Source organism: Penicillium psychrofluorescens, assembly GCF_964197705.1.
Source record: "Penicillium psychrofluorescens genome assembly, chromosome: 5".
In the NCBI taxonomy this organism is placed as follows: domain Eukaryota; kingdom Fungi; phylum Ascomycota; class Eurotiomycetes; order Eurotiales; family Aspergillaceae; genus Penicillium; species Penicillium psychrofluorescens.
Window position 1 is genome coordinate 2,783,348 of NC_133443.1, and position 12,062 is coordinate 2,795,409.

Genomic DNA, 12,062 nt, shown 5'->3' on the forward strand with positions numbered 1-12,062 from the left:
TGAGGGTGTTTTTTTTTGTCCAAGACATAGATTTATTGGGGAGTGGATGATGCGATTGGGGACTTCTTTGACAATTAATGGCATGAACATAGATAACTCCGTTGATATGGGCCCCAAGAATGTATCTGATTGACAGAGTGGAACTGGATCTGAATCTCGGATCTCCAGATGCAGAAGCTGCGCACCAGGAGGTTCAGATACTTGAGTACCTCAAGATTCTGAGCCTGGAATGGGGATTGTGAAGATGGTCTTTAATATTTCTAAGCCGCCTTGATGGCAGGCTGTGTTTTCAATGGCGATGGTAGTTTATATCCGCAGACAAAAGTATACATTGACCGACTCTCTCACACCCTAAAACTTGTATTTCGAACCGTCAATAAACCCTTTCTGCATGGCTTCCTGTATGCCACGGAACCAGAGTCTGGCCATCCTGTCGTAGCCCTCGTCATCAGGGTGTATGCCATCGACAAGACCCTGGATGTCAGGTCCTTCTGATGTGTACATGTCCACCAGGACAATCCTCTTCTGTCCGGTCGCCTTCTTTTCGGCTAAAGCGCGGAATTGGTCGTTAAAGCGCTTCACCACCGAATCCACCTCTTTGTCCGCATTGACAAGTAAAGTAGAGAGCAGGACCGTGGACTGCGGAGAAGCCAGCCAGAGATAATCGAGCATTTTATCCATGCGCCTACCGGCTTCTGTGATTTTGAAGAACTGGAGGCAGTCATTGGACCCGGCGTTGACCATGAAGATATTCGGGGACAACTCTTCCACCGACTTCTTCGCCTTCCTCCCAATCTCGTCGATTGTGAAGCCACGCCAGCCTTCGTGGTCATTATTAGGCATGGATCCATCTTTTCGCGAGCCCACCATGCGGGCATTCAGGCCATGGAGCCGGAGCATTTGTAATAGCGATTTTCTATACCCCGTCCCATCGGACGATCCAACGCCGCGTGTAACTGATCCGCCTAGGGGCATTAGGCGTAGTACACCCTCAGCAGCGATTCTGGAGGAATGGTCTAGAGCATTCAGAAATTAGCCGTGGGCACACTCGCAATATTCCACCATCGGCCGAGCCGGAGCGAGGTTGGCGATACTCAAGTATCATAATCGTTCCGAACCGCGCATGTGTAGTGCTCACTGGTATAGACGAACTAACCATCCTGTGAAAGTGATGCAGCCGATCGGACCTGCGCAAGGGTATCCGAATAGCATTTGATCTCTCGGCGTGGTAAGCGTGCGACCACCCCCTGCCAAGGAGAGAACTGGATGGGTCGTCGCATCGTATTGAGTGAGCGGCATATCTTGACGTATATTATGCTATTTACAAACAGGGAGAATGGAAACAGGGAGAGTGGAAATAGGGAGAAAAGAGTTTGAATATGTTGGACACCTGCGCCGAGACCTCGGCGGAATGCCAAGGCGCCGAGCCTATCGGAATACTGTTCGATTCTCTCTTGCAAGTCAAGATGTTTTGTTTCAATCATACAGATCAGACACCCACAACGTCTCAATCGCGGCTAAAAAAAATCGGCGACAGATCTCCACATCTCAATTTTCTATAGAATATTAGACCTGATCAGGCCAGATATTCGTATGCAGGCACAATCGCACATCAGGCGCATGCGAATCAGACAAAGTGTCGCCGTTCTCACACGACTGATCAAGGCCACAAACAATACACTCCCCATCCCCGGGATCGCCAAAAAAAAGATCATATTGTTGTTGCCAGCCGGGGGCTCGCTCAACGCGGTGGGTGGCCGAGGTCTTTTGAGTTTAGAACTTCCAGCTAGACAAGATCCAATAGCCATTGTGCCCTTTCACTACGGAAAATGGCAGAGCCGTCATCGTGACTCAAGGGATAATATCAATCAAAGAAAATTCACTAAGTTGACATAGAACAAAAGGAATCGTGTGCATTGATTGGATGTGCTTGAGGAGTTTGGGTAGGAGAAGGATCTTGTGTGGGTTAAGGCCGTGCTATACGCGACCATTTGTAACTATACTTGTATGTAACTACTGGATTTGACTCTGCTCTGAAGGTTGTTATTCTATGTTGTTGTTCTCCACACTCATTGATTTGAAACAATCTAATGGCCTTAGGTCCTAATGAACTTTTGGCTGCCTTTCTATGATATGCATGACTAGTCAACATCACAACTTGCTAGTTTTACTAGCACTCTCTGGAATTTCAAATTTGGAAATGTCCTCCCCAGTCTTCCCATCAACAGCCAGCTCAGCAAGTACCCTTCCAAAAGCCGGCGCGAATTTGAAAGCATGCGCAGCACCCAGCCCAACAATAACATCCTTATGCTTCTCTAGCGGGCTAATGACAAATCGTCGATCCGGCGTGATTGAGTATTGACAAGTAATCGTTCTTAGTGTCTGACGTCCCTTATCAGGCATAGTTTCATCCATGAACGAAGTCAGCTGCTGAAGCAACTGCGGCGAGGGCACGTATGTTCTCTCTTCGGGCGTCATGAAATTGTTCGATGTATCGCGGGCTGCCTTGATAGTCGGTTCGCCGAAGCATGGGAATCCGTAGAAACCGGTATCACCGCCCCAGATCCACACAGGGAATTTGTCTGATTCGAAGGTTGAGGGGTTGGTTGGCTTGAAGTATGTCACTTGCTCTTGCATCACGGAAAGTGGGATATGAACTCCAAGAGGACCAAGGAGTTTATTTGTCCATGCGTCCGTAGTGAGAATCACTTTGCCTGCAAGGAATTTCCCTTTGGACGTCTCAATCACGACTCCTCCCGAGGACTGAGGTATTATACGCTCGACCCGGGTATTTTCTTTGAGGGTAGCACCATGTGATCGAGCAAGATGTTGCATCGCAGAAACCGTCTTATTCGCATGCGCGATGCCCGTATCAGCCGTATAAACTGTCGCCACACTATCTTCAATATCAAACCGCGGCCATCTTCTCCTCACTTCTTGCGCGTCAAGAAGTTCATACGGAACGTTGTTCGTGTCCAGACTCTTCGTATAGTCTCCCACCCTCATTGTTGGGGTTTTGTCATCTTGAGGGAAGAAAACAACTCCTCCAGTGATGCTTAACAATTTCTGATCGGTGGCCTTTTCCAATGCTGCCCAATCCCTGTACGCGGATTTTGCGAGAGCCACATACTCAGGAGCAGGATTTGAGGTTCGCACAATGCGCGAGGTATCGTGTGACGCGCCGTGGACATGTCCTAGTTCGAATTGTTCTAGGCCGAGGACTTTGGCGCCCTTGAGTGCGGTGTGGTAAGATGCTGCGCTGCCGAGGACACCGAGGCCGACGACTACTACGTCAAATTGATCCATCTTTGTGTCTTTAGAAGTTTTCCCGAGATGATAATTGACAACTCTATCTATGAGAGATAACCATGATCCCTGTTATAGTATAGTTCATAGACGGAGACCACCCCGCTCATGTGACTCTCACGGTGGAGCATCAGGCGGCCACATGACCGGGGATTAACGCCGCCGGGCGAGCCAGTGTCGCAGAGCGGGTAGAGCACTGCCCGGAATTTGCAGAGGCATCTACGATTACGATGACACGGCGGGGTCACCGTCGGTCTCATTCCGAGCCAGATCGATTCTATTCGTGGATTTCATGCTTATTATCGCGTTTTCAGTAACTTGTCGCGTGATCCGGGCCTTGAATTTGGATTTGAACGAAAGCATAAGTTCATCTTCATCCAGTACAAATTCGATCACATGTGGCATACGAACGGCAACTACAATGGGAGAACACTCGCTGGAAACCACAATTACAATGAATACTACCACTGCAATGTTGCTTATTCCGATGTGACGCCTCGGGTCAGGGCCTTAAATACATTGGCTCTCTCTTCAAGAGAGTTCTGGACGAGGACATGTATCTTTGCAACGATGCTCAGAATCCGCTGAATGGCAGGGTGTTCGTCAATGGTAACTTCAAATTGTTCAATGTAATCTGTTTCCATGACCTTCCACCGATAGTTTTGTGTTATATGGATATTGACTCCTGTGAGTGTTATAGCCCAATATCCACCGTTTGCTTCCAATAATGGGAGCGTCCAGTGGAGGCTTATCAAGGACAGGTGATTCAACCTTGGGAGGACCAAGCTGTTCTATTCCAAGACCCGTGTACAGTACTTGTCTCGTTAAAGCTACAAGAGCCCGTTGAGTTAGGTCATCAGTTTCCGTTTATGGTATGGTTTTCCTGCGTGGGTCTGTAGTGGACCTCCCCCCGTGTTATCGTACCCATGGATCATTGTAATCCGAAGATAGCCCCGCGCTCCTTCGACCCCTAAATGTCCTAACAAATCAGCAGACTGTGATTTCTCTCAGTCTCTCTGCTATTTCGCAGCCATTCCTAATGAATTCCCGTATTAGCAAGAGATCACATCAAGCCTGCGAAAACTGTAGGTGAGTCGCGGCCTTAGCACCAGCCATCTGTAAAATGACTCACGCATTAACTATCTGCAGGCGAAAGAAAACGCGATGTCCAGGGGAGCGACCGGCGTGCTCAACTTGCACACGCCTCCAACAAACATGTCAGTATAACAGAACGTATGACGCGTTGGAGAGGTCTCATGGGGGCGACCCGGTTTTGGTGCGGTTTGTATCCTAACAAATGAGGAGAGAGAAGCTAACTTTTAGCAGGAAGATCGGTTGCTCCAACTTGAAGAGAAGATGGAACTGGTGCTAGAAGGACCAATGTGCGAGAGTGGCATTTCTGAATCATTTAGTGTCACTGCTAATTATCGCAGAACAAATCGCCAAGTTAACACTCCCAGATCGCACTCTCGTCGCCTTCACAGCCGTGAAAACACATTGGAATCAAGTTCTACGCAGGAGATATCTACCATGCCAACCAGGCCGAGTGGTGAGGTTTCCTTACAAAGTGCAAGTACCCGTCCCTTTGCAATGCCACCTAAAGAGATCATTACGGAGGGTATTGCACTTTATTTCCAATACTGCCACAAGCAACCTCTGTGGCTGTTTCGCCCAGAAGATCTTGCTATCCCATCAAAATGTCGAAGCGAGGTAGTATTCGGCATACTCAGTCTTGCTCTGCGTTACTCAAATAACCCCTTTCTGGAAGGGCGGACGGACCAAATGTGCCAGCAATACGCCGAGGCCGCTCGCAGCTATGCCATGTTCCGAATCGCCCAAGGCACCGTGAACCTCTCAACATTACAGAGCTTTTGTCTGATTGCACTGGCTGAATACATTGGTGAGGATTTCTCCTTTCTCGCGAAATGACGGTATCTTGCTGACTTGATTCCCAGCCAATGACACTCACCTTGCGAGACTACACATCGGTCTTGCCACAGACCTCGCCAAGTGTGCAGGCATTGACATTGAGCTACACGAGGGCGAAGTTATCCCTGAATTAGAAGAACGAAGAAGGGTGTTTTGGAGCATCCATCTTCTCAACCAGCAATACGCCCCGCACAACATGCATATAAACATGCTACAAGATATTCATAGCCCGAAGTACATGGCTGCCAACACAGGCTCCCCACGGGAAATGGGAGCGAAGCCTCCTCAGGCCCCTCAAGAAAATGGTGCCCTTACATCGAGAGGAGGTATATGGATTTACATGGTACAGTTATCGACTTTGTGGAGTGAAGTACAGCATTATGTTTCCCATTGCGCTAGCAGAGATACCACACCACCATGGTCGGTCAACTCCGGCTATTGTATCATTGGGGCCCACCTGATGGACATTGAGACGAACTTTCCTACCTCTCATCGATATGATTCAGCCAGGTTTCAAGAACAATCGCCAGAACAGCTGAATAGCGACCGTGGATACTGGAGTCCCTGGCTGTACCTTCAGTTCACCTATCACGCTGTACACAGTGTGCTCAATCACCCTTTTCTTTACTCTTGGCGACCTCAACAGTCTGCCCAGCTTGCAGTACCAAACACATTCTGGAAGACATCATCGGAGCTTGCGCTTATTCATACGACATGGACTGTTCGTCTCATTGATATGATTGTCGAGAAGGGATACCAATTGTCTGACCATTTTCTCGGTCATGCGGTGGCGATCGCGGCGACTATTCACATCTATTACTGCCGCGCTGCGGATCCCGCCGTGAGAGAGGCTTCTCAGCGGAAGCTGGAGACTTGCACGAGGTTTCTGAGCGACTTGGCGCCCAAATGGCCAAGAATACAAGCAATAGTGAGTGTGAATCAACTTCTTTACATGCCAGGCTACTAAAACATCAATTCAGCATCAAAAAATTCAGAAACTCATTGGATCAGCATTTACCGTCAGTCCACATACAACAAGTGATGGTCGTCAGCCTCGAAGGACTTTATCAATAGATACGGCATTGATGTGGGATATTCTTTGTCATAAATCGCCCAAGACTCCATTCGATTCTCCAGGAGAAAGTCTCTTCGACGCATCATTCCTGGAGCCCCTGGGGAAACAGCATCGAGGGCAGATGACAGTTGAAACCGAAATATTCCACCATTCCGCAACCGCGGTCGACACATCGGATGGAGGCCAAGCGCTACCACCATTCTCGAGTACATTGCATGGACGAGCCCATTCCGAGAATGCAGAAGATGAGCCTTGGAGCCAGCATACTTCGGACCCATTTGAAAATGATCCAGAACAGGTGCCGCTGCGCGAGCCGTTCGTGTGGTCGGGGTGTGGACTTCCAGGTGATGTGTCTTTCATGGACATTATGCATGATCCATTTTTCCAGTTTCAGGATCGTGAAAATCCTTATACGGGAGTATGGGAAATTGGCAATCTGTGATTCCAGCTCCATGGTATCGCTGAGCGCTTTTGATTAGCGATCCATTATGCCTCGCATAAATAGCCATTCAAGCCATTATATTAATTCTGATGATGTATCGAACAGGAAAATAGAGAGACCATGTCATTGTTAAGAGCCTGTTAAGAAAGCTACACCCGAGGGCTTTTCTGCGGCGTTTGTCTTTACACGGTAGAAATAATACATTAGACTAGTCACAATTGTATCTTTTGCATGAGAGAATTTTCTATATCCTAGAGTAGCAGGAGAGTTGTAAGTTTGTGATCGGGTCAAATGCTGTTATCTTTATAATTTGAAACCCCAGAGAGCACGCGGGCGAATTTTCCGTGCTGTTTCTGGGCTCTCGGCGACGGGAACGGAGGCCGACCGACGGCGCCGCCCGAGATCACCTAGAAGGAGCGATTTAAGCGATGAGCGGGGTGTTCTTCTCTGATCTTAGATCAGTGCGGGGATGTTGGTTTTGCCCTTTGAGCGAAGGCATCTGTACCAACACGGATATACATTCTCTGGATCGTCTGGTATTCAAAAGTAGTTGACTTCTTATTCGTGTCCCCATCAGATGCTCGATATTTATTTAAGTCGATCTAGCTGTTGGGGCCCTTGCACCACCCAGCGTGTTTCAGGATTTAGGAAGTGAACTCTATCAAAAAGTAAGTAACGTGCAGAGTTGATTGACTGCACAAAACTAATCGCTGGTCTCCCGGAGTCCATCGCTTATAGTCTGTTTTCCGTAGTCCCATAAAGGGCTAGTCAATCATGCCATGTGGCACGTAGTTAGGGCTAGCGACTTTGTACTGCTATGGAAGGGCTTGGTCCCGGACCATGCCTCCAACGCTATGTCTAAAAATATTTTTAGCTGGACCTCGGGTCCAGCCTACCCAACTCAGAATGGGCATTTTAACTTCTTTTAATCTATTAATGATATCCACCGTACTGCCAATCCGGGGTAAGTCTTCAAACGAAGGAACCGAAGGATCAATCCGCTTTCCCCTTTCGTCCACCGTTCAATCGACCGAACAGTCACGCTACGCCCCCAACAATTTGGTCTTGTCCCTAATTCTTCCTATCATTCGCGACGCCCCCATGTCTTCTGTGGTGGCCGCTTTGGTTGTCGATCTCGCCCGGGTGAGAAAGTCTCGCTCTCGCTGTCTGCACCGCCTCGAGACTACTGCACTCCATATTTTCGCCAATCATCTAATTGATCCTCACGCAACCCTGACCCGCCTGCGGCAGGATGCGATCGGTTCGCCCAATCACTTACCGGAAAACTCAGCTTGGCCCCCATGACGATGGGGCCCCAACCCCCGGACCGGATATTTCACTCGTGGCCTCGTGGGGAGGCGATCAGCCCGGGCTGAGGTAATTTCATTCGCAAGGCTCGTCACCAAGGCTTCGAGTCTGGCCGTTTGGGTCTGTTGCCTCTCTGTTCTTCTCTCATTCTTGCACGCTTCTGGCCTTCCCTCAAGCATCTTCTATCTTTCTTTCTTTCTTTTTTTTTTCATCTGGCCGGTGCGTGCCTCTGCCCGGTCAGTCTTTCCGTAAAAAAATGTCCCTCAAAGCCGAAGGGCTTCTGGGCGACCCCGTCTTCGAAGAAAGAGAGAACATCACCGACTTTCCACGCGAACCCTTCGTGCCCCAGCGCACATGGGGTACGGCCGCCGAGCGCGCGAGACGCAATCTCAACGCCAAACTCTCCAATCCGCTCGCCGGCTTCACGGCCTCGGAGCTGCGCACCCAAGGCCGCAATTTCGCCATCATGCACGAGATGGGCGATACATCAGACATTCGCGCATTTGAGCTGGGTGCTGTGCTTGCGCAGGCGCCGGAACGGTATGCTGCTGTCGAGGGGCTGACGGCTCCGGAGAAGGAGTTGTTGCGGCGTGAGTTTGCAAATCGCTGGTCGCAGCCGTGGAAGATGTATGCGGTTGTGGCGTTGTGCTCGCTCAGTGCCGCCGTGCAGGGAATGGGTATGTGCCGCTCTTATACCACCCAGCACTATACACTCGTTCCAAGGTAGATCCACTAACCACGACCTGCATAAATATAGATGAGACCGTTGTCAACGGCGCCCAAATTTTCTACAAACCCCAATTCGGAATCGCAGACAATGGATCCCGGTCGTCGTGGCTGGCTGGTTTGGTCAACGCCGCTCCGTATCTCTGTTGCGCCGTCCTCGGCTCCTGGCTCACAGTCCCTTTCAACCACCACTTCGGCCGTCGAGGGACAATATTTCTTACATGCTGCTTCTCAGCCATCACCTGTCTGTGGCAAGGCTTCGTCAACACATGGTGGCACATGCTACTCGCACGGTTCATGCTTGGTCTTGGTATCGGTCCGAAGTCGAGTACGGTGCCCGTGTACGCAGCAGAGACCGCACCGCCAGCCATCCGTGGTGCATTGGTCATGCAGTGGCAGGCGTGGACGGCATTCGGGATTTTCCTGGGCTACGCCGCCGACCTGATCTTTTTCCAGGTTGCCGATGTCCCCGGCATCGTCGGCTTGAACTGGCGGCTCATGATGGCCTCGGCCATGTTCCCCGCACTGGTCGTGTGCTGTTTTGTTTTCCTCTGCCCGGAGTCGCCGCGCTGGTATATGGGTCAGAAGCGATACTACAAGGCTTACGAGTCCATGCGGACCTTGCGCCATCACAAGATCCAAGCCGCTCGTGATCTGTACTACATGCATACATTGCTCGAAGCGGAGAATGCCATGAAACTGGGCCAGAACAAGATCATCGAGATGATCACTGTTCCGCGGAACCGGCGCGCGATGTTAGCGTCGGAGATTGTCATGTTCCTGCAGCAGGTGAGCGAGCCATATCCTCCAACATCCCACACCATCCCCAACTAATAACCACACCCCAGTTCTGCGGCGTCAACGTAATATCCTACTACTCCTCCGAAATCTTCCTCGAAGCCAAATTCTCCCCGAAGGCCGCCTTCTCTGCCTCCCTAGGCTGGGGGGTAATAAACTGGCTCTTCGCCCTGCCGGCATTCTACACAATCGATACCTTCGGTCGCCGCAACCTCCTCCTAACAACATTCCCCCTAATGGCACTCGCCATGTTCTTCACAGGATTCAGCTTCTACATTCCCGAGAGCAGCCACTCCGCTCGAATCGGCTGCATCGCACTGGGAACCTACCTCTTCGGGATCGTCTACTCCCCCGGCGAGGGTCCCGTTCCTTTCACCTACTCCGCAGAGGCATATCCGCTCTACGTGCGGTCGTACGGGATGGCGCTCGCAACCGCCACGACGTGGTTCTTCAATTTCATATTGGGTGTGACGTGGCCCTCGCTGCGTAATGCGTTCACGCCCACGGGTGCGTTCTGCTGGTATGCGGCGTGGAATATTGTCGGGTGGTGGTTGATTCTGATGTTTCTGCCTGAGACAAAGGGAAAGACGCTCGAGGAGTTGGACCAGGTGTTTTCGGTCCCGACAAGGTTCCATGCTAAGTATGGGTTGCGCCAGATTCCTTATTTTGTGAAGAGGTATCTGCTGGGGAGGAATGTGAAGCCCGAGATTTTGTATGAGAAGGAGGAGACGGTGCCCGTACAGGATCTGAGATTTCATGCTTGATTTGGGGGCTCATGAATTTGTGGTTTTTCTAGCGAGGAGTCTGGGTTGGCACTTGGTTTGGTTTGGGATTGGATATTGATACACTGGAGTATATGTTCAAGGTTGTATATATTTACAAAAATGGTTCAACACGTCTTGGAAATACTTGCGTAGATATTAGCTGAGGCATTTACTGAGGTTGATTCAAGAAGAACAGTGTTTGATCATCTATCACTCTATGAACTGATTATCTATCGGAGATCTATTTGATGTATCACTGCAATCTTGTACGAATTAGCAAAGAACACCACGGGTGCAATGCAATGCGGTAAAAACAAAAATAACACCAGTCTCAATCAGATAGCAGTTGAACATGAAATGTATATCCTCACGGTAGGATTCAGAACAGGTCTGTGTGAAATCGTGCTTCATCATATAGAGACAACCTCCCAAAATCAAGAACCAAAAAAGAAGACTTACCATGTGGTGTAGAGAGGACGACATCAGGCCGTCCCCATCAACCGATAGAACTCATCCATACTCTCCTGCCTAGGCCCATGCACGACATCCCTCGCCAACTTCCCCGATCTTGCTGGACTAAGCTCCTGCTCGCCCACAGCCTGCAGATGATCCAAGCTATCCACCGAAAGAATGGTAACGGACCACCCTCGCAGCGGGGGATTCTTGCCACCAGGTGGAGAAGGCTGCACGGCCTGTGTCAACAGCCAGGGCGGGTTAACAATCGGCTGGACTGTATCCTGGAGCACCATCTCCTCAGGCGGACCCTCGGGTCTGATGTCCAGCTCCATGACGCCGGTGTTTGACCACACGGGGTGCATGTAATCTCCATCCCCGCCCATCTCCCGCGCTGTGTGGAAGGAACTCGCATCGAAGAGGTCGGCCAGACACGCCCAGACGACTTGTAGGATGATCCCGTGCGCGACAACGACGACTACCGCGTCCGTCGCGCTGCTCCGGTCTGTCATCAGGGGCAGGATGCGGTCGCGCAGAAAAGCATTCGCGCGTGCGCGCATGGAGGACATCGATTCTTCAGAGGATTGGGAAGATCCTCCATCTAATGAACCCCCCAAAGCAGCGCCACTTTTCACCGACGAGTTAGTCTTAGTCTTAGTCCCCATCCACTGTTCCCGCAGTACCTCCGTCTGAACGGGCTCCATAGACGGACCGGTACCTAGCTGCTGTGCGCAGAGGATTCTCGCGGTATCGGTCGCGCGATCCAGGTCCGAGGAGAAAACGGCTGTGAAGCGGACATCATTGTCGCGGAAATGCCGCGCCAGTAGCTGCGCCTGTGTCTGGCCGAGCTCTGTTAGACCGGAATGGTCGGCATCGCCACTGGCATCATCATCACATGAGTAACTATCAGGTCAGTAGTATATTGTTGGAACATACGCTGTTTGGCCCACGTTGTGGTCGCATTCCGCATGTCGAATTAAGTATACTTTCATTCTTTTGTTGGTTGGGGGATGTGTGTCTTTGTGTTAGTTACCCGAACAGAAAGGGAGGAAAGGCGAGTGCCACCAGTGGCTGATGAGGTCGGCATGATTTCACTGGTCCTCGGCCACCAATGGGTAGAGAGGCCAGAGTGGTTAGTTTCTTGGTCCTGTTTTCCATTTTTTCATTGTTGTTGTGGAAGAGAAGCAGAAAACAAATGAAGAAGGGAAAAAATTTCGGGGCCTTAAATAATTGTTTGCTGAAGTGGAGCGAGGATGATTTG

The 12,062-nt window shown here is 50.4% G+C and overlaps 4 protein-coding genes across 4 annotated transcripts; 1 reads left to right on the plus strand and 3 right to left on the minus strand.

Annotated features, from left to right (window-relative positions):
• Window positions 1-351: 351 nt before the first annotated feature.
• On the minus strand, window positions 352-900 carry PFLUO_LOCUS8324 (uncharacterized protein; the record flags this gene model as incomplete). The annotated part of the gene is made up of 1 exon (XM_073786048.1): window positions 352-900. One exon carries the CDS (start codon window positions 898-900, stop codon window positions 352-354), a length of 549 nt encoding a protein of 182 aa, XP_073642342.1.
• Window positions 901-2,151: 1,251 nt separating this feature from the next.
• On the minus strand, window positions 2,152-3,306 carry PFLUO_LOCUS8325 (uncharacterized protein; the record flags this gene model as incomplete). The annotated part of the gene is made up of 1 exon (XM_073786049.1): window positions 2,152-3,306. The coding sequence occupies one exon, from the start codon at window positions 3,304-3,306 to the stop codon at window positions 2,152-2,154; it is 1,155 nt and encodes a 384-aa protein (XP_073642343.1).
• A 5,010-nt stretch (window positions 3,307-8,316) lies between these two features.
• On the plus strand, window positions 8,317-10,348 carry PFLUO_LOCUS8326 (uncharacterized protein; the record flags this gene model as incomplete). The annotated part of the gene is made up of 3 exons (XM_073786050.1): window positions 8,317-8,737; window positions 8,818-9,575; window positions 9,635-10,348. The coding sequence occupies 3 exons, from the start codon at window positions 8,317-8,319 to the stop codon at window positions 10,346-10,348; spliced, it is 1,893 nt and encodes a 630-aa protein (XP_073642344.1).
• Window positions 10,349-10,830: 482 nt separating this feature from the next.
• Window positions 10,831-11,793, minus strand: PFLUO_LOCUS8327 (uncharacterized protein; the record flags this gene model as incomplete). Its single annotated transcript, XM_073786051.1, has 2 exons — window positions 10,831-11,680; window positions 11,738-11,793. The coding sequence occupies 2 exons, from the start codon at window positions 11,791-11,793 to the stop codon at window positions 10,831-10,833; spliced, it is 906 nt and encodes a 301-aa protein (XP_073642345.1).
• Between the last annotated feature and the right edge of the window lie 269 nt (window positions 11,794-12,062).